The sequence below is a fragment of the Notechis scutatus genome, chromosome 1, assembly GCF_049901735.1.
Source record: "Notechis scutatus isolate UNSWTSFEM ecotype Mainland chromosome 1, rNotScu1.2, whole genome shotgun sequence".
In the NCBI taxonomy this organism is placed as follows: domain Eukaryota; kingdom Metazoa; phylum Chordata; class Lepidosauria; order Squamata; family Elapidae; genus Notechis; species Notechis scutatus.
The window spans coordinates 231,265,062-231,287,988 of record NC_142009.1 but is presented as its reverse complement, the minus strand read 5'-3'; the positions used below and the strand labels follow the sequence as shown (position 1 = coordinate 231,287,988).

Genomic DNA, 22,927 nt, shown 5'->3' with positions numbered 1-22,927 from the left:
TTCAGGGTGGACAAGTGTTTTGTCAAACAGTGACATGTGACGTTTCCTGCTCTCACCCAATTCCCCCAGCCCAGGGAGAATGCTGTCCTGCCTGCACAGGTGAGAGAAGCACCCATCAGATCAAGGTTCTATAACTGTGATGGCGAACCTATGGCACGCGTGCTGGAAGTGGCACGCAGAGCCATTTCTGCCGGCTTGCGAGCCGTCGCTCGGAACAGATCCACTGCACATGCGCGTGTTCCTCCCGCCAGCCAGCTGATTGTTGGGTATCTGCAGCGCATGCATGGGGGGCAGGGGCACGCAGGGGTCTCATGCGCATGTGCATAGGCACACAGTGTGCGCTGGGGGTAGCGCGTGCATGCGCAGGGGTGGGGGGTCACGTGTGCATTGCATTATGGGTGCAGGCACACGCCTGCACATGCATGTGCTCACACACTTTTGGCACACGATGTAAAGGTTAGCCATCACGGCTCTATATGCTTGTGTCAGATTGGATCATGCGGGCCTTCCCTTGTTCTAGCCATGGAGGATTTTCACCATATACCCCCTTCCCCCTCAATAGATCAGAAGCAGTCCCTAATTTCTTAGCTTGGTAAGTCCCCATTCCTATTTTTATTAACATTTTTGTTTCTTGGGACTTATATAAAACTTGGTCTAAGTTTCCTGACTTGTCATACTTTGTGGTTCACCTCATTCACTAGGGCATCTGAAAGCTGGGCAGAAGGTTGATGCATCTTTATTCACACAGGTGCCATGTCTTGGGCAACCTGATATTTTGTGTAGAAGGTAAATGTTCACGTGAGTCAAGCTTGACTTCTGGTATCCAGCTATGCAACATTCTGTGTACAGTTAGCAAATTGTAGGACAGTTTTTTTAGACCACTTTTAATTGACAGCTTAAAAAAATGGCATGGTCCCACCAATTTTAAAATTAAAAAGTTTAATTGGTCAAAATATCATGAGATTTTTGGGTCTTAAAAGATTTCAGTAATATCAGTTGATTCTAGTATTGTTTGAACCTTGTAAGGTTTGGCAATTTCAGCCATTTCTAATGTAGTGAATTTATTTCTTAATTAGATTGATATCCCACCTTTCTTCAGGAGCTCAAGGCAGCGTACATAGCATTCCCTTCATCTATTTTTCCCCACAAAAAGAATCCTGTGAGGCAGGTTGAGCTGAGAGAGAAACTGGCCCAAAAACACTAGTTAATTTCTGTGGCTAAGGGTGAATTGAGCTGAACTAAATCCAACCACAATGTTGCTATAGCTCTCAATCATTATGGACATCAGATGGAGTACCACAGATGGAGTACCATATCCTGGTACCTACAGATATTCCTTAACCTAGACTTACTTTAACCTAAGCAAAAATAGCTGTAAATTTTCCCAGTTAAGAAAAAGTATAATGGGGCCTATTTCCCTTAGTTCTTGTCCCTTCAGAGAAGAATCTTCTCATTCCTGTTTCCTACAGGCTGTTTCTATTATGGGATGTCCAGAGTTGAAGGGGACGTATTCTCTCTCTCTGAGGAGAACTGCACAGTCTGTGTCTGCCTGGTGAGCCTCAGGGAGTTGGGGCTGGTATTTCTTTGAGGACATATAAATTAATACTTGCTAACACTGGTATCTTCAGCTGCTAGGAGCCATCTAACAACATTGTATTGAAACCTGTAAATGTTTTGATGGGCAATAGCTCAGAAAGCAGTGTCGAATTAAGAAATGGAATTATTCCTCCTCTTCCTCCTCCTCCTCCCCCCTCCTCCGTTTTACTTTAGAGTGCAAATTATTATCCAATTTAACATGAAGTTTCAGACCCACATGATTTTATAATGTAGCCATATCTTGGGTCACTGATTTTCAACTATTTGTCAAAGATGCCAAAAAATTTAAAAAAGTACAGAAAGAGGGGAGAACAATACTATAGTGAAAGACAAAATGCTTTCTAGTTTCTATCAAACTTGCATTTTCATGTTGCTTTCATGCCACCCAAATGCCTTTTCTGAACCTGACTGTTCAGAGGGTTCAAGTAAGATGCAAGGAGGGTTCCCTTTGATTTTAAACTTGTACAAGGATCCCATAGGCAGGAGCAGGATATAGTGTGTTACTATCCTTCTCCCATGGCCCTTACAAACCCCTCACTACAAGCTGTACTCTCTTCCTTTTCAGCCTTCATTGTTAGCACTCTTATCCACATAACCACTGGGATGCCTGTCTCCAGTGGTTGAAGTCTGCTATCCAGGAAGAGTGCATAGAATTGATTGGGTGAGCAGAGTTTTTCCAAGGGGCAATTTTATAGGTGAGATGCACTGAGACTCTTTACCAGCCACATCATGGCTAGGAGCAATACTAATCCTACTGTTAGGCAGTAGGTGTCACAAAAGGAGAGCATATTCTCCAGTGTTAATTTAATTGATTTTGTATTGATTGCCAAAGAGAAGCTTGTAGGATGTCTCTGTCTCAAAGCTGAAAATAGTGTTGGTGGTCTTGGTACTAAACACTTGACGTAGAGCATGTACTGTTTATCTGAGGTGGCAAAATGCACTGAGGTGGTCCAGAGTGAGGAGAATTTGGAATTTAATGGAAACAATGGGTGTGAGTATTTGGGAAGAGAAGAATTATGTTCACAACAATCCATTCATTCTTTGTCACAGTTTTTTCTTATCTTGTTGCCTAGAAATTATAGTGGCTGAAATCTAAATTATCTTGATGCCACAAGTTTATGGTACACATTCACAAATATAATCCAGATATGACATTAGGCTGAAACTGCATTGCAGAAAATGAAAAATCAAACAAACTGCATTTTAATGTTTGTTTTTCATTCCAGGCAGGAAACATTTCCTGTATTTCTCCAGAATGTACACCCAGTCCATGTCCCAGTTCTGCTCAGACTGATTGTTGTCCTTGCCAGCCAGGTAGATGTCTCTCAATTACTTAATTATTGCCATGAAGACATCTTGTTTTTTAGAGACAGTGTAAAGCAAGAAGGGTGGAAATGGTGGGAAGTCATCAGTGGTGGGATTCAAATAATTTAACAACTGGTTTTCTGCCCTAATGATTTCTTCCAACAACCAGTTCACCAAACTGCTCAGAAAGTTAGCAACCGGTTCTCCTGAACTGGTGCAAACTGGCTGAATCCCACCCCTGGAAGTCATTCTTAGAAAGATTTAATCCAAACAAGTAGGATATCCTATGAGTAGGTGATGCTAGGATTCATAGTATAAAGACTTTTCAAGTGCTTTCCTCTATAAGTGAAATGGAATTTTTTTTCCTCAAAAAAGTGATAAATAAATAAAACAATAAATAATGGAAATATCAAGTAAATATAATTATCTGAAGTACAACTGTCCTCTTCACATGCAAATAGGGAGTAAGTGATTATGTCGTGATTTGGTTGTGGTAGTGGTGGAGAATAACCTGCACATAGAAAGTAAGTACAAGGTCAGAAGTTTGGTCCTAGTTCTAGTGTTCTTAGTGGAAGGAACCATGAATAAAATAACTTTTAGTCATATTGTATGCAGGGAGAACTCTATTACATGATGTAAGGAAAGCAAAACATTTTCTACAAATCTACTGACCAGGAGGGCAATAAATGAAAAGAGCCTACATCTAAATTCTATGCTGCTTTTCAGTTTTAAAAACTTCCAAGGCAATTTACTACATTCAGCTGAAGTAAGGATTAAGGCAATGAACGGAACATTGGTTGGATAGCATAGAATAAGTAAATGAAAGATCTTTTTCTGCTGTGAAAAAAATAAATATATTTGGCTTCTGGTTTGAAGTCTCTTCGGCGACAGACAGAAATCCGCGATCATGCGTGGTTTTGGTCTGGGCTCGCCGCTGGAGTGCCCCAAGCCGGCTGGTTTCGGGGCTAAGCCACCCCATAGAGGTGGTGAAGAGGGGGGAGACCACCAGCAGGGTTGAGGAGAGCCGCATCTCTCCTCCTCAGCTGGCCATTACTCCCTTTCCCGAAGGCAGTTGCAGCGGTGGTCAGAAATGGCCACCACAAAGAAGAACTTGACCGGAAAAGAATGTGCAGGAGAAAGATAAGATGTGAAAGTTTTGGCTGACCAGGTAAAAGCAACAACTTGTAAAAGCAACAACTAAGGTACCCTGGAATTTAAACTTACAAAAAAATAACATCGCTCCCAAAGAAGAGTCTGAAGCAGCGAAGGAAAGTGAAAAGGGAAAGGTTTGTTTTTTCTTCTTCTTCTCTCTCCTTCCTTATACTGACAACTAAGAGACTTAAATAAGAAATCAGAAAAATCCGCTTTGACATCAATAGGCAATTAAGCTGAAAATAAAACAAAATGTCAAAGGGATAATAAAGATTTCTGGACACTACATTTTTTTTCCAGAAGCAGGAAGGGAGAGAAAAAGAATAAGGGCAGGATCTGGAAGAGGGAGGAGACTGCCAGGAATTAAAAAGAATCTACAGTAAAACTTCAACAAGACTTCTAAAAGATACATTTTAACTGAAACTTTGTAACTAAACAGTAACCCCAGGAAGAGAAAGTGAAAAAAAAAAAGAAACAGCTTATGTGTATTTGGATTATTTGGTAATCTTTGGATTCTTGGTTATTACATTTGAATGACTAAAATTAATCGGGTGGTTGTTTAAAAATTTATACAATGGCACCACTTCTGGATGAATTGAAAATGGAACTTAAAAAGTACAAAGAAGATGCACAAGAAGGGAAGGGTTCTTTTGGCTTCGTTTTTCAATTCTTAGAAATGGAGATTTGGAAGTATGAGAAACAACAAGAAACGTCTGCAAAACAAGAAGACTGGGACAAAGAAGAAGCCATCTTTAATGAACAAGTAATTCTATGTGGGGAAGAAAAAGGAAAGGGGGGCAAGAGAATGGAGAATTTAAGACTTAAAAAAACAACCAAAGAAAAGAAAAATAATTCGAAAAATAAGTATAATACTGGAAAGCAACAGAAAAGGGGAATACAGAAGAGAGAAATAGAGGTAGAGAGACAAGGGGGTAAAAAGGGGAGAAAGAAGAAGAGAGGGAAGAAGGAAAGGAAAAGAAGTTACAAAGGACCGGAGCAAGATATAGAGAAACAGGACCTATTTAGAGATAATGTGTGAAAATCTAACTGAAAAAGGGATTCTGTAAAGGTAGATGAGATTGTATTGTTATATTAGTAATAGAAATAACTTTAGAAAATTGGAAACAACGTATGATTAAAATGAGGGATAAAATAGTTAGTGTAATTTAGTGAAATGTTTGTGAATAAAATAAGTGAAATAAAATAAATGAGAAAATTGAATTAGGAAGGAACGGGAACATTTTAATTAGTTAATGTTTTATAAAATATAAGTGAAGGGGGGGGAATTAACTATGGAAAGCTTATAATTGTTCCCATAGAAGTATGATATTTAATTGAAAAGTAATGTTAAAGATGTTAAGACTTTAATGAATATTAATATTAATGATAGAATTGAATTGGAATGGAATGTTGTTTTAATTATATACATTTATAATTTTTTTCCTTTTTTTAAGAATATAGGGTGTATTTTAAGAATGTACCAAGCAGAATCAGAATGGAAGTTATGTATTATATTGAATGTTATAACATATTGAAGCCTAAATAAGAGTTAAATGGATAAACTTAAAAGATATAAAGGCGTCATACTCCAATCAGTAACTACAGGAGAAATTTTGTTTAATGAGAAAAGATAATAGATAATTGAAACAGGACAGACAAAAAATATAAATACAATGATTTGAATTGAGATGAGATAATTAAAATAAAATTGAGAAAATTAAAAGAGGGGAGAAGCTATGCAGAAAATGTAAAATAGTAATAAGATATGGAATAGAATATAAAAATGAGCATGAACTTGAATTTGTGTCTGTAGGAAGAAATGTAACACCCGGGATTACTACTTTCAAAAAGATGTTTTATTTGTATTTTTTTCTTGTTGTGAAAACTCAAATAAAATTTACTATATATATATATATATATATATATATATATATATATATATATATATATATATAAATACTATACAGGGTGTCTTGGGGAAGAATTTCTAGCAAGGATGCCGAATAAATGAAAATTAAAATCCAAGTGTCTGTGCAGTATGTATAAATTATATAGCTGTGGGACAAGATCATTAGAGCTGTACATTTATAAATGTGATACCATAGATTAATTGGTCCTTTATCTGGTCAACAATGCCACTCTTTTCTATGGAAAGATCACCTGTGTCATATTACTCTTTCCTGCAATGAATCTTCTATAGCAGGACTGACCTGTTGCTTTCCTCTGCAGCAGAATGTCATTTCCATGGGCAAATATACACAGAAGGGACCGAGTTCAACCCAGATGGTGATAACTGTACTATCTGTGTGTGCAGGGTATGTGTTTTATCTACCTTTACTCATCTTCCTTTTTTTAAAAAAACATGAAGTTATTGTAATATAAATACATAAAAACAAGGATAACAATGGACTGAGGAAAAAGAAAGAGGAAAAATGTGCAAGATAAGAGGGAAAGAAACAAAAGCAGTGACTTCCAATCTTTTTTCAGTGCAGTAAAATAGAAAATATAGCTACAACCTCATTTTTTTATTTAATATGTTTAGTAAGTACTAGCCATTTCTATAATATCAAAAGTCAGAATCAAACATTTTTTTCTGTTTTGAGCATAAAGTCCACAAGTGCTTTCAAGTAGAAATAAAACTGTATTATTTTCTTTTATTAAAACAATTAATTTTGCCTTCTCTCCATCAATTTTTCCATTCATTTTTCCATTGTGGGAATTGACATATCTTTCCATTATTGTGCATATAAAATTCTCGCTTCAGTCAATGTATATAATAACAAAGTTCCAATTGTTTTTCAAGCTCTTTGTCCAATAATCCTAAAAAGAAAACTTCTGGTTTCCATTTTGTTTTAAAAATTGTCTGAATTAAAATATAAATCTGGCCCCAATATTTCTTTCTTTATCACAAGTCCACCAAACATGATAAGACGTATCTTCTTTACAATTACATTTCTATCAATATTTCAGACATCTCTATACATCTTTTACAGTTTCTCATGTGTACTTTTACTTATCTCAGAGGATGTTCATATTAATTTTCTTTCACTTAGTTTACACACAGTCTCTCTTGATTTCTTTCTCTTATGTGCACACAAATACACACTGTTATAGGCTTACATTTTTATCTCTCCCAATGAAAAGCATATGATGAAATCTAAACATTGGCAGCAGCTTAAGTCTATGCTTTACATCATTTTTACCTGAGAAACCATGCATTTCAATTATTTAGAAGGATGACTTTAATCTTTTCTTTCTGGTTGTCCTTAAACCCTTGTAACTTTTCTTATCTGTTCAAGGAGAAACATTTTGTCCGATTCACTGAAGAAACTTTAAATTATTACATGAGTTTTATTGTTATTCCAGAACTATATGTCAACTGTGAAATTGGCTAAATGAGGCCTCCAAAGGGGAAGCTTATTAATAGCCCTCCAATGCTCTGTGGCAAAGAAGAAAGGGGCCAGGTAGAAAATGTTGAAGCATTTTTAAAAAATCATGCCATATCTTTCTTTTGTCATAGCACTGAAAGCAGTGACAAATTAAAAATGCAAAAATAAATAAACAAATGAATAAATAAATAAATATAGTCAAACTCAGTTTAAAAATATATAACATCTAAAATCACATGAGACAACTCCAAGAGCATATTTCTGGAGATTTTTAAATACTTTTTCTAAATATGGAGCTATTTGGACTAAGAATATTGTTATGTGGGAATGCATTCTACAAATACTAACCCTTGTACATAACTGAAGTAGTCCTGAATGGTATTAAGAATGATGGTACACAAATAAGACAAATAATAAATAGATGGCATCCTGTTTCATCCAGCTGCTGCCAACAGTAGATTGCTTACTAAGGTGACTCTGGAATTCTTAGTTGTATATTCTAGTTCAGGGGTGTCAAACTCGTGGCCCGCAGGCTGGATGCATCACACGCTGGCAATGCCCACACTTGTTTTAGCAAAAGGGGAAAAAAGTCACAAGACATCACGTGACGACACCATGACAATGTGAGTTCGAGTGAGTTTCCAGTTGGAAGCCAAATTGAAACAGATCCAGAAAATCATTAGAGAAATTCTGCATAGCTTGAGAGATTTCCCTAATTAAAAATATATGTTAAAAAGAAATTGTGGGCACCTGACTTGGTGACTTCCTCTTTGTATCCTTTTCATTAATAATGGTACCTGGTTCTTCTTCAGCAAGGTGAAGTGGAGTGCTCCTTCATTCCATGCCCCACCCCGGGATGTCCTCGTGAGGACTGGCTGTTGGCTCCAGGACAGTGCTGCTTCACCTGCCGAAAGACTGCACTCTTGACAGGTGAGACTCCTGCAGCCAGCCTGCAAGATGTCAGCATTCAAGTAATGCATCCATAGAAAGCAGAACTCCAAGGCAGGCATATTCCTCAACAGTTTCTTGGATACATCATATTGGCACAACCGGTGAAAGCCAACTCTAAAGGTTCCCGTGGCTTTCACCTAATTAAAAGTAAAAGTTTCCCTTTCCCCCAAGTCACTGATCATGCTGTCCAATCCATTTGCTGGCTGGTTGCTTGGTTACTTCACTCCTCTTCTGGCCAGCCACCTGTGAGAATGTCTTTGGTTCCCACAGGAAAATTTATTGTTTTGGCTAAAATACCCCATTAACTATTTTCCCCCCTCCCTCTATTGTGTGGCAACCATGAAGCCTCCAAGATGGCCTCAGTCAGGTTCACATCAGGGTTGACACAAGAACATACAGTATACATCTATGATGCGAAGATTAATGGAATAATGGAATATCATTTATATCTTTTGGGGAATATATATTAATGTGTATTAATGTAATAATAATGTATACAAAATTTATATTGCTAAGTGAGACATTTGTTAAGTGAGTTTTGCCCCGTTTACGATTTTTCTTTCCATATTTGTTAAATGAATCAGTGCAGCTATTAAATTAGTAACATGGTTATTAATTGAATCTGGCTTCCCTGTTGAATTTGCTTGTCAGAAAGTTGCAAAAGGAGATCACATGACTCCAGGACACTGCAACCTTCATATATATGAATCAGTTGTCAAGCATCCGAATGTAAATCATGTCATGTCACTTTTTTCAGTGTTGTTGTAACTTTGAACGGCCACTAAGCGAACTGTTGTAAGTCAAGGACTACCTGTATTTAATTAATATACATAAAGATGTTAATGTAATGTTAAATTATATACCAAAGCTTTGGAATTTGATTCTTTTTTTAAAAAAAACAAGTTTTATTAATTTTTTCAAAACACACAAATCATCATTATCCATTACATGTTTAAACCTTTTTCCATTATAAATTTAACAAGTCAGATAAACTATAATTCTATTTTAAACCATTTCCATATAAACATACAAAAACCTCTTATCCAATTTCTCTTTACTTCTCTTTACTCTTATTCCATTTCATTATTATTATTTCATCTTTTTCTTTCTGACTTAGTTACCATTATTCTCATTCTATATTTCTGCAAGGTTTTATTAATTCTCCCCAAAAAAAAAAACATATACACACAACACACAAAACATAAAAAGATCTTTTGGAAAGCAACTTGGACCCAGGTATCTCTCTCTTCATGGACTTCAATTATATTCATGCTCATCTTACCTATCATTACTTATTTTATTTACCATTCTAAGTCTTCTATATTAACTTCTCCACATATTTCACTCTTCTTAATTCTATCTTAATTAATCATCTTAATTTGAGTCATTATATTTGTATCTTTTGTCCATTCTTTATTGTCCCTTTGTCTCGTTCCTTTAAAAAAAAAAAAAAAGAAGTTTCTCTTGAAATCACTAATCAGAGTATGATGCCTTTCTATCTCCCCCCTAAATTAATCAAATAAACCTTTAAAATAGCACCCAATACCCAATCCGATTTTGCTTGGTACATTCTATCTAAATAGTACATCCAGAATAATTAAATACATAGTTAAACAATAGATCTGAATATTAAAAACAAATACTATAATAGAAATTTTATAATAACATCAATGCCATAATCTTATTAAACTCTTTAATTAAAACTCAATATTCTGAACCTCCCCTCATATTATTAAATTCTAAAACCAATCATTATTAAACATTTCACCATTTTAATCTCTTATCAACTCTTAAACCATTTAAGTTTTCTATTTCTAATACAATACTACAATATCATCTTATGTACCTTGCAAAATCTTTTGAAGAAATTATACTTTATCCTTTATCCCTAAAAAAGATTCCTTTTTTCCCATTTAATTTCAAAACTTTGTAGCTTTTCTCCACCTTTTCCCTTCCTTTCTTCTCCCAACAAACCTTTCTACCCCCCCCTTCTTCTAGCCTCTGCCTTACTGGCTTCCCTTCTCTGTCGTGTTCTTTTTCCCTTTTGTTTACTATCATTATATTGATTTTGCACCTTATTTTTCCCTTTCTTAAGTGTTTTTTTAAATCTTAAGTCCTTAATTTCTCTTCCTTTCCCTCTTACTTCTTTCTTGGTCGATTTCTGAGATTTATTAAAAATGGCTTCCTTTCCTTCTTCTTCTTCTGCTGTTTTCATCTGTTGTAATGTTTGTTGATAGTTAATAAGCGCCATTTCTAAAAAAAGGAAGGCTTCTTTCAAACCAGCTTTACCATTTTTTTTTGCTTGTTCATAATCTTTTCTCAGTTCCTCAATAGAAGGAGCCATTATAAATCTTTTCTTTTCTTTTCCCCTTCTTTCTTCTTACAACAACCAGAATATTCCAAAGAAAAAATAAAACAGTCCCAAAGTTATCAATCAGTCCAAACCAAGGCAGAGTTCTCACTTTCTCCTTCTGGGGTAGTATCAATCAGAAACAAAGAAAGTCCAAATCTGTTTCTTAAAGTCTTATTGCAATATATTTTAGTCTTCAAATCCTTAAGGCATCTCCTCCAACAATCTTAGCATACAAATATTATTTTTTTTAGTCCTCTCTCTTCCCACTCATCGCTTAAAGCCAGTTTTCACCTAAAAAAATAGGTTTCTTAATATTCACTTATTTATTCCGTAGGAAAAGAGGGTAAGCTTTCCTTTCAGCACCATCAAACTGCCGCTTTTTTCCTCTTCTAGAAGGTATCATTCAGAAAGTCATACTTTTCAGGAATTTTGTTAAATATGTCTTAGAGTCCTAGGAACCAAGAAAAACTTTCTCCTTTCAAAAACTTTCTCCACTTCCTCCTGCGCATTCTTACCCGGCTGCCAGCTTCTTTGTGGCGGCCATTACGGACCGCCGCTGCACCGTCCTGGGAAAAGGGGGTTCTGCCGGCCGGGGAGGGGGTCTGCAACACCCCCAAACCCTTCTCCAGATCCCCCCTACCTTCAGCTGCCCCTGCAGGGCAGCCTAGCTCCGCACCCGTCCAGATCGGAGCCCCAAAAGCGGCTAGCGCAGCAGGGATCGCGCAGCTTCGCGAATCCCTGCCGCTCGCGAAGCCGACAAACCAGAAGTCCCTGGAATTTGATTCTTTATTGTGATTGCATCGAGCATTGAGGGAGTCAAGCAAAATAATTATACAGTATCAAGAAACTGAAAAGGTGATATTATTCCAGATGCCAAAAAATGGTTGTCAGAAATATGCATCTATGTGTTTTGGAGAAAGCAATATTTTTTACTAATCAAAGGATGCAGCAGAGCAGTATATTTTTCTTATGGGAGAGATTTTGTGATATCTTACAATAATATCTTCTATTGTTTATACTGTAGTAGTGAATTCATTGCTGAAATGAATGAATAAACTATTCATAAACTATTCATAAATCTAATGTATAAGGTACAAAGTTTTCCTTAATTTCATTTAGTTTACATTTTTAATTTTTAAGCTTTTTTGTGTGATGTATTAAATTTAAAAAAGTAGTCCATAAACCAGAAGGCAGACTGATCTGACAATTTTTCTCTAGATGAAAGGGGATTAAAACACAGGATAATTTTTGAACATCTAATATACGTTTTCTTTATCTAGTTAATTTTCACAATGCAAACTTTATCCATACTCCATATGGTCCAAAAATTGCTTCAACAAGAGCATCCTATTCTTGTTCTCTTTCTCCTCCCTTAAGGACCCAGTAGTATCACCAACATCCACATCTATGCATTCAATACTTACACAAAATGATAAGATACACACAGCAAACAAGCATCAATGCACATGCAAATATAAAGTCAAATAAAATTAGTAGACTGTATAATTTTGGCTTCTGATCTCCCTAAGAGGAAAGCATTCTTTGGAACCAGTCATTCAGAAGTGGCCCTGCTGTTGGCATTGTCCCTACCCCAGGAAGAGTCTTTTGTAGCTCTGGCCCAGCCAGAGCCAGTATAAAGGAAGGAAAGTAGAAAAACATTGGATCACAATCCCTAGAAGTCTCTCTAGGAGTTGTAGCAAAAAATTCACAGTGCATTACTTTCTTCATGATTAGGAACAGAGAATACATCAAACCAAATATCTAACTAGCCATCCATGCAGATCTTGATTCTCTTTTACAACCATAGACGTAACCATGATGTAAATTGCTGGTAATATTTCTCCTAGCAAGCATGCTGGTTAGAGAGAGCCTTTTATCTTTTCTGAGATGTTCCTTTTCATTGTCTCTCTTTTCTGGACCAGGTTGCTTTATAGATGACAACGGAATTGAATTTCCAGTGGGACAGCTCTGGTCACCGGGTGATCCCTGTGAGTTATGCATCTGCCAGGTGAATGATAACCTGCTCTATTTCACTTAGTTTTAACCTTCCAGTCTTCTATAGCATGATATTTTTATTATATTATTATTAATATTATTTTATCATCATCACCAGATTTTTATCCTGTCTTTGCTATTATAGCTCCTTAACATTCCCCAGCAAAGATGCAGATAGATACTTTAAAGATTGTTACTCAAACTCCAGTTGTGTTTGCCTGTGCATTCTAGTACATATTGGGCAGAGTCATTCTATTAAATGCAGTCTCCTTCAGTATCTGAGTTGGACAAAAAGTATCTTGGTGTATATTGTGTTACCTTCTGTGACAATCCATAGTCTGCTTCAATAATGAGGCTGCCCTTTTACTGTTTTAATGCTGGGAAAATTAAGGGAAGTGAAAGGAAGCCACTTGGGTTAATTTCTCCTCACACCAAGTGCTCCTGTCAGTGGGGAAAACAATTACCATTCACTATTGACAGAACCAGCAATTCACAGCTCTCAGAGTCCATTGCTTCCTGGCTGAAATTGATCTTCTACAAAGCAATGGTAGTAATAAAGGAGAATATTTGTAGCTTAAGAGTGACGTGAGGGGTCTTTGGTGCTCTTTAAGCTTGTTCATTTTCTTGCAGACGTTTCATTACCCAAACTACATAACATCATCAGTGCTAATGAAATATCTGCAAGAAAACAAGCAAGCTCAGAGAGCACTAAAGATCCCTCATATACCACTGGACTAGGATTAATCTGATTTTTTTTAAAAATGGTCTATTGCTCTTTCAAAAAGAGCCTTTCAAAAATCAGCCTCAGACTGACAAGTATCAGCTGTGCATTACATGAGCAGATCCACTAGCTATCAGGGGTCTGGTTTTTCCTGCAGACTAAGCCAAAATGGCTAGGGGGGGAGTGTCCATTGCCTGGTGGCAATGCTCACTCAAAGGTATATAAGGCTACGCTGAATGATGGCATTACCACCTGACAATGTGACATTTTGCATTTTTAGAATTATTCAGAAGGAGAAGTGGCACTGGTGCTCTCTAAGTTTTGGCATCTTTGGCCAGATAGACTGATACATATTCACATTTTAAGTCATTAGATTCACACTTAACAGTCTTGCACTTCCTTTCTTGTCATTGTCTCTTCATTGCTTGCAATCTCCTGGTCCAGTAGTAATTTCTCAGTTTGCCCCAGTATTCCAGATGCCACCTGCTCATTTGCTATGATGCCCCCATAGGCTTCATTGGTAGAAGTGATGACACCTTCTCTGTTATTACACCGATGCCTGAAACTAGGCATCTCTGGGCTAATCCTGATTGCAGAGTGCAGGCAGAACACCAGTGAGGCTCTAGGATATGAATGCTAAGATTGTAATCAACGCAGCCAAGATGATACCATCCAACACTCACCTTATTGGGTGTAAAATAACAGAAGACCTCTAGAACCTTTTGAAGACAACTAATAGAAGGCTGATGCTTCTGTCAGGATGGAGGCAATGGAGGGCCTGTCTACCCACAACAGACCAGCATTTTGTGCTGTGGGTTTCTGTGAAGTTCTTTTCTGTTACAGGCAGATGGTTCAGTGAGCTGTAAGAGGACAGATTGTTTGGAGATGTGTCCTCATCCAATCCGAATCCCTGGACAGTGTTGTCCAGATTGCTCAGCAGGTAAAATTCCATCTTTTCAGAAAGCTGTTTTCTTCTTAGGGAAACCAAATATTTATTGTAATGAACATGAATACAGCTATTTTGAAAACCGATGCTTACATAATTTTTAACATTTTATATCAAGATTGTACAGAAAATGAAGACAGCGGACATACTATTTAGTTCTGCTTCTTATCTCTGCCTTTTGCTTTTAAAGAAGACAGAATATTGTTCTGTTCATATATAAATGTGAGAAATCTATCAAATGAACATTCCTATTTTTTTTTTTAAAAAATATCCTGATACTTATTATGAGAAGACAATATGTATAGGCAAAGGCATCGTAAGCCAAGCAAATAATTTCCAAAACTATTACTTTTTGTGATAGCTTCTTCTCAATAGATACTTAACAGCAGCAGATGCTGTCCATGTTAACACCTGAGTACTTTCAGGTGAACATTTCCTAAGATTTTCATCAAAAGGCATTGTGCAATTATTTTGTCCACCCACCCCAAACAAGAATCCATCCATATGATGTCTACTTGTCTTATGCTTTCTTGAAAGCTTTTATACAGCCCATCTGGTTCAAGCTGACCAAGTAAATATGTTTTTCCCTTTCACAACAAAAGGCTGTACCTATGCAGGGAAGATCTTCTATAACAACGAAACCTTCCCCTCTGTCTTGGATCCATGTCTAAGTTGCATTTGTTTGGTAAGTCCTCTGCTTCTCTTACCCCAGGCTGAAAAAATGCTAAACCCTGGTAATTGTGAGAGAGCAAAAGTCATCAGCGAGTAGATGCCTGTATAAATTTTCTAAGCAAACAAACTGTCCATAATGTTCTTTGGGATAAGAGGCCACGTCCCGAGAGGGAATCAGAGTGGTATATCTACTCCACCCTCCCTTAACCTTTCAGAGAGATGCAGATGTAAATTATGTCATGCTTCTATGCAGGAGGTTTTACATGACTTCATGTAATAACATCCCAGGCTATCCCAAGAGAGTAGGGACATACAAAACTGGATATGATAAAAAAAGAAGAATTAACTCCCTGACATTTCTTACTGAAATAGTAGATAATAATAATTGACTTGAGTCAATCCAAGAAGGAATAATTTGAAAATTGCTCATAATGTTCTATTTGCACTTTTCTCCTATACTTAACACACCTCTCTTGACTCTTAGAAAACAGATCTATTTGCTATTTTTGTGAAACATTCTTTTGCAATTCTACAAAAAGTATATCCCTGACTACAACTATTACTAAGGAATGCACTATTCAGGGTTCGGGGGGGGGATGGGGGGGGAGAAAGGGAAAGAAACAGAAATAAGGAGGGGAAGAAACCTAAAAAAATGTGTTAGGAGATGAAGATTTTAAATTGCAGTATAATAATATTTCTTTGCCATTAATATAGGTTCTTGTGTGTGTATGTGTGTGCATGTGTACATGTGTACATGCGCAATGCTTCTGCATGTGTGTGCACATGTACAACTCTATGTATGTTTGTGCATGGACCTTATAGCTGGGCTCTGTAGCCTGTTCTCCTGTGGACTGTGTCGTATCCTGTACATACCCTTTCCATCCAGAAGGCGAGTGCTGTCCAATTTGTCATGGTAAGCATCACAGCAATGTGGCTTTTCTAAAAGACTATTCCAAATATTATCTATATACTACTAATTGCGCTTTTTGCTATTGCTTTTCAAAAGAATTTGCATCTTGGTTTGCATCTGAAATGCAACTGTGGTTTGAAACACACTTATTGACTCTAGTTATTTTGCTATTAAGATGAAAATAAAGAAAAATGATGGAGAAAATAAATAACCTTATTTTAGCATTGAAGCATCCTGCTTCTCCCCGATGTACATAGGAACTGAATAAATTGCAGGAGAAAATTTAGTAGAAATGCCCCTTCCTTATTGAACAGGAAGCAATAAAAAGAGCAGAAGCTGAAGGGAGGGAATTACTAGTAAAAGGCACTAAAAAGCCAGAATACTGCTTTGAAACCAATTTTAATTGGAATGGTTTTGGCCAGTCCAGAAGTAAGCAGTGTTACAAATCAAAATTGGAGCAATCAAAGGAGTGCAATTCCAATTTTTTAAAAAAACATGTTTTGTTCTTTTACAAAACTGTATCACCAGTTTTGTTTTCTTTAATGAAGAGTTGCATAATTTGTGGGTTTCATATTTTCATGCAGTGTAATTTGTTTAAAACAGTGTGCCTGCACTTGACATTTATTTATTTATGTATAAACTAAACAGTTGTCTATCCAGTTGGTTGGGATTTATGCATGGTCTTTATTACTTACATGAGACTAAAAATTAAAATGTTAGAGAAGTTTGTTAGTAACTGATTTGGTTCTTGAATATTCAGCTTGATATCTGATCGGCTGTTTACCTTTCTTGCTATAGGAATTCTCACTTATACAATAATTTCTGCAGTAATCAACAGTTGGGATGTTCCAGTAATCTTGAGTAATATTTAGTATTAGAGAATATAACTTCTGAATTTTTATATGACACTATATTATAATTTGATCATGTTGCCTCATAAGCTGGTTTGTGGATAGTATGTTCATGGTTGGAACTGTATTTCTTATGCATTCTTTTTCTGCAGACTGCAATTACAAGGGAAGAAAAGTAATCAATGGACACAACTTTGTTCCTGAAGATGAACCCTGTGTTCATTGTACGTGCCAGGTGAGATGTGAAGGTTTTGGAGAAGAGGGAGACTCCATTCCTTTACCTTCTTTCCTGTTGTTTCTTTTGAAATCTTAAATAGGCCTCAGCTAAGATGTGTTGATAATCTGTCAGATTCCACTGATGTCAATCGTTTTTCTTTGAGTTCTCATAACCTCCTGCTTCTGCCACCTGTCAGCCTCTTCCTTAATTGCCTCTGATTTTTCCAGCTGTGTGTGTCTCCTGTTCTCTGATGACTTTTGTTTTTCCATTATGTATCCAATATAATTGCTTTAATTTCTGTTTAATAGCCTGTAGGATAGGCAGCAGAAATTGCAGAGTCTGTAAACAAACATTTATTCATGGTAAACACAGCAAATAACTGAATTAATCTATAGTAGCCCTAAAGAAAAAAAGCAAAACAAATCTGATCAGTAGCAGTAGAAATCCCACTAAACAACAGCCCTAACTCCTCCTGGCCTAAAAACAACAGAGGTCCTGTCTTCAAATAATATAATTGTAACTCTCCCCACAATATACAACAGCTTCATTTTTAGTGCTTCCAGCAATCAGTTTGGTATCACTTCTCCCAGTATTACAATTCACGATATTCTCATCAATTTTCTCCAGCACGATATCTCAAGAGCATAATTTCTTCTTTGTTCAGCCTTTTTGAGGATCCAGCTTTCACACCCATGTACAACAAAGAGCACATACTGTATTCATGCTCTAAATTTAATTCTTCTCTTACGTATTCTTGCATAGCTTCCAACTATGCCATGCAATAATAGAAATACTAGAAAAATATAATCCCTAGGACAGAAGGACATTGAAAGGCAGTGGATTCACCTGCTGCAATCAGTGATTTCTTGCTGAGTTTGAATACCTCTTTTATTTTCTTTCCCTTCAGCTTGGGGAGGTGAGCTGTGAGAGGAAGATATGTCCAAAGACTTGTACAGAGCCCTTTGGTCCTCTGACACATTGCTGCCCGGACTGCCAAAATAATGAAGTTATAAGTAAGTATTTTTTTGTCACATATGTCTGAGGAATCTATTGCTCTTAGTTCCATCCTCTCAGATTTACAACAAAGAGATTTGGGGAGCAGGAAAAAAGTACTTCATATTATACTACCTCTTTTAAAGAAATATAAAAAATATTCTCTGCATAGAACTGTTTACAGAAGTTGCGTTAAGTTTGTCATGCAAAACAAAATTGTCCAGGATGGTAGTGGGGGTCAGGACAGAGAGGAGACATTGTACAGTATTTGCGATTATAGGATATTTGAGAGTCTGTGGGGAAATCTGATGAACAAATTCTTAAAAAGTCTGCCTTCCATCTTCTGCCAGTCACTGGTGTGCAAGCAGTAACTTTTCTATGGATTCTGCTGCTCTATTTATAGCAGGACTACTAGATTCTGTGACACAGGGGTCCCCAACCGCCGGTCCGCGGACCGGTCCCGGTCCGCGGAACAAGTCTTACCGGGCCGCTGGTTGCTGGGCGCCGCCATCTTTTTTTGATAAAAAGTGCTTCCGGTGAGCTTTTCCGGTAGAAAGCTCACCGGAAGCACTTTTTCATCAAAAAGATGGCGGCGCTGCGCTCGGTGAGCTTTTCCGGGTAGAAAGCCATTTCTACCCAAAAAGCTCACCGGAGCTAAGCGCCGCCATCTTTTTGATGAAAAAGTGCTTCTGGTGAGGTCACCGGAAGCACTTTTTCGTCAAAAAAAGATGGCGGCGCCCAGTTGATGCCGGTACCGGGCCGCGGCGCCCATCTGATGCCGGTACCGGGCCGTGGCATAAAAAAGGTTGGGGATCACTGCTGTAACAGATTTGTTCCTTATGCCATCTGTCTTATAAACTCACAGGATTCCTTCCCGCCCCCACTGCCCCCAGTAAATGTATACATCCGAACTAGACTGTGATGTTTCTCTGTGTTACATATGTGTGTATATGTGAATATAGAAATAATGGCTATCTTTTGAGACCTGAATGCAATGAAATTTCATTTTAATGTATGCTAATTATTGTACATTTAAAGAGACAACAAAGTTCTGTTCTGTTCTATTCTACTCTACTCTAGTCTACTCCACTCTACTCTATTTCTTATTCCATTCTGTAATGCAGGTTTCTTAACATATTGAAAGCTGCAGAATGTGTTACAATGTACTTTCTAGGTCCCCCAATTATGCTCTGTTCAAGGTGTATGAAATAGTCCTTTGTTTATGAATGATTACACCTGCTTTTGTGATCCAGCAGGAAGGGGCAGTGTTTGTGTATGTTTGTATATGCTCATGCACAGCTAAATTCACCATGGATTGAGATTTGTGCAGTCTAGGAATATAGGTAATAAGTAATACATCTTCCACAATATTTCAGATCAATCTAATTTGCTTTTTTTCTACATCAGATGATTTGGCTTCTCTGGAAAATAGACTAGCCAACCCTATGTTGGAAGATGGAGCAGCAGAGACACTCTTGCAAACTCTTCAAAGAGGTCCCATGCCTCTGATGTCTGACAGCTCTACCCCTAACATTGCCTCACTTACTCCAGAGGATCATCTTGAAGCAAGTAATGCAAATGATCAGGAGATCATACTTACAAACCCAATTGCACTAGGAAATGTTGGACTCCACCAAAGCAGACCAGGAGAGGCCACTAGGTTGCATCTTAATGAGCCACCAAGTATCACCCCTCCTTCTTGGCTAGGCCACTCAGCAATTCCTCAAATAAAGCCAGAGTCCATTGTATCATTTCTAAATAACCCAGAGAGTTTTGGGGAACCTGCTAGCAAATCAACTGGGTCCTCCATGATTCATTCCAGCCTGTCCTCTCTTTATTCCAGAACAAATAGAACCACTGCATCTCCCCCTACTGCTCATATTTCCATTCCATCCACTCCAGATAACCTCAAAAAGTCCGTAACTGCCTTATTTCAGGGTTCAAACACCCACAATCTTCCTTTGCAACCTCCGGGTGAAACATTTTCTTCTTCAGCCAGCTCTAATCTAGACTCTCTTCAAGAGCTTCCTAGCAGCTCAACCGACTTCACATATTTTTCTTTGGGCCAGCAGAATGTAGGGAACAGCTCTAAATTAACCTCTAGTTATGAGAATAGTCTCACTGATATATCTCCATAGATTGGGGATTATTTTGAATAAGAGGAACATAACCACTTTAATATCATAAAAACAAGAGCATCTGCCTATGTGGTTGCTGTTTGCTAGATCTCTCATTATGTATTCATAGCAATAATCTCCATTATAATTTCTGGGTTCTTAGAAAGCAGGTTCTCTTACTAGGATATCACTTCAGCTCTTGATTGTATTGAGGTTCTTATTTAACCAACACCCCATTGGATTTAGATGATAGTAGAAAAATGCCTTTTATTTGCAATATAAGTACATTCTGGTAAAGCATAAAGATTTCAGAATGGAAGCATGACAAGTAGTAGAATCATAGGTTAATTCAACTTCTTGTATTGCATGTTGTATGGCTGGCCTAATGCTAGCAAGGGAAGCAACAATTTGTGCCAGGAGTCACATAATAAATGTTCTCACACTATGTCTAATACAGACATTTTTTTTGCTGCTTGCTGCCTTATATGGACATTTTAGGACTGATTATACATATTGAAGAAATGTGGCTAGCTTTCCATGAAGTCAGAAATGAACTAAACATTGCTTTACAGAAAAGGTACTGCATACTGGTATGTACAACACTGATTTTAATAGTGGAAAATTTCCACTTTCTTGTTCTGGTGTATATAGAATTCTGCAATTCAGATTATAATATGTTGAGATATATTTTATGAACACTAAAATCATAGCATCATGACTAAAGGTAAATGTATTTTTCTATGCCATAGTTAAAAGTATGTTTCCAAGCTAAGCTGATCAGAACTTTGTTTAACATTTCTTGGGTGAAATTTGCCAGCCACTAAAGTCTTCAGGAATATTCAGTTCTTGAAAGGCTTTGAAAGTGATATGCAGCCCATTCATAAAATAGGCAGCATGATTGAATTTCATCAACTACCTCAAAGGGGTGTCTTGTAAGGGCATATCAACTTTTCATAATTGAATCTAGAAAGACTGCTGCCATTTTCTTCCATTTCAATCTCTGGGAATTCTAAATTTCTGAGATGTCCAATAAGTCTTCATTGGGTAATCATTTATGTAACTTATGTTCTTCCCAAAACTTAATGACTAGCATCATTGTTCCTCAGTAGGCTTGGGTCTGATGTCAATGTGCAGGATGACATGATGTACTAGAGCAGTGCAGGGCTTCTGTTTCAAAGCCACAAAAGTGCTTCAGACAGCACAAAAGCAGGAACATTTCACCTGCCAATGGTTCTATAAAGCAGTGGCATCTTTTCCCTGTATCACATGACTGTGCTTTGCAGCTATAATAGTGTTATTGGAAAAATACATTTGTTCTAGGGCAGGGGTGTCAAACTCAATTTCATTGAGGGCTGCATCAGGATTGTGTTTGACCTGGGGGAGACAGGGTGGGCATGGCCAGGATGGGTGTGACCAGCTCAACATCACTCATGTCAGGGCTGCCTGTGGTGGCCCGAGAGCTCTGCCAGCGAAAAAAGCTCCATCTTCAGATGTGACGGCCTCCTGAAACCCTCTGCCAGTGAAAATGGAGCTTGGGAAGGCCATGTGCAGCCTTCCCGAGCTCTATTTTTGCTGGCAGAGGCACCGTGGGCTGGTCCTTTGTGTTTCCAGGGCAGCCCCATGGGCCAGATCTATGCACCTCATGGGCTGGATCTGGGCCCCGGGCCTTGAGTTTGACATCCCTGTTCTAGGGCACCCTTTTTCCTTTGAATCCAAAGGGCAGCACAGCCACATGAAATATAACTTTGAACGCATCCAGTGGCAATTTGAAAAGTGATTTGAAGCATATCCACAGTTTTTCCTTGGCTGGCTGGCTCAACTTATGTGAGGCAGATAAAGCCCATGTATCTTCAACTCTAGCTTTGCTGGCTTCTAAGCCTTAATCATGTACTCAGAAAGGGACTTCTCCTCTGCAATTTTTGCAGGTGAAAACCCAGAAAGTGAAAAACAGTAGTAGCTGGACAGGCAAATCCACATATTAAGAAGCCAGTGTAGGAGTCTGAAGTGTTTGGTACATTATGCCACAGACATTCTGACTGACTTTGCTAAGGTTCTCAAATTGATTCAGTTTATGATTTGTCAAAATCACCCTACCTCAGTGGGCATGTAATGGCTTTATGCTGGCTTGAAGTTGATTTCCTCCAAGGAATCTTGAAAAAATGGGGAGACTAAAAATTCACTAGTCCAGATTTCAATTTTTTTTCATGGAACTATATTTGTGGAAAGGGGAATACAAACCTGTTAAGCCTCATATCTCTGTACCTTGAACTAACAACTGACTATTACTTAAAGTGACATTGTCTGGTTATCAAAGCATCTACATCCTTTTCTCTTGCCACTCTTTCCCCTGATTCATAGCCATTCTTGCCAATATTTCCTAAATAGGGCAGATTAGGGCACATCATTTGATGCCATCTATTGAACAATATGAGCAATGTGCGTGCACATTTTTATTGGTAGATATGATAAAGCCCCTTTGAGATTGTCACTTCACACATGCATGTATTCATTTGGGCATGAATTAAAGGACATTTCTGTGTGAATTTACCTTGGTATGTTGCCATGTCAAAATAAATGCCTATATTTTCTTTTTCATATATTGATATAAAAATTGGTATTACAGTGCTGTGAAAATTTCCATTTAAACAAAATGGTTGGTTTTAAAAACTAAAATATAAATTATAATAAAAATTATGACAAATAAATTTAATCAGAATATTCTCAAACTGGATTTTTTATAACTGAATTTGATACAGTTC

General features: G+C 37.4%; 1 protein-coding gene across 2 annotated transcripts in view; it reads left to right on the top strand.

Moving 5' to 3' along the window:
• Window positions 1-22,792, top strand: part of VWCE (von Willebrand factor C and EGF domains) — a 34,973-nt gene extending 12,181 nt beyond the window's left edge. For both annotated transcript variants that reach the window (XM_087950607.1, XM_087950608.1), the window contains 12 exons: window positions 6-99; window positions 1,470-1,552; window positions 2,823-2,910; window positions 6,283-6,368; window positions 8,255-8,372; window positions 12,669-12,754; window positions 14,306-14,402; window positions 15,011-15,093; window positions 15,903-15,993; window positions 16,994-17,076; window positions 17,966-18,071; window positions 19,459-22,792. In XM_087950607.1, the coding sequence (XP_087806733.1) occupies window positions 6-99; window positions 1,470-1,552; window positions 2,823-2,910; window positions 6,283-6,368; window positions 8,255-8,372; window positions 12,669-12,754; window positions 14,306-14,402; window positions 15,011-15,093; window positions 15,903-15,993; window positions 16,994-17,076; window positions 17,966-18,071; window positions 19,459-20,189 (1,746 nt within the window). In that variant the 3' untranslated portion in view covers window positions 20,190-22,792. The remainder of the gene's footprint in view (window positions 1-5; window positions 100-1,469; window positions 1,553-2,822; window positions 2,911-6,282; window positions 6,369-8,254; window positions 8,373-12,668; window positions 12,755-14,305; window positions 14,403-15,010; window positions 15,094-15,902; window positions 15,994-16,993; window positions 17,077-17,965; window positions 18,072-19,458) is intronic.
• The last annotated feature ends 135 nt before the right edge of the window (window positions 22,793-22,927 follow it).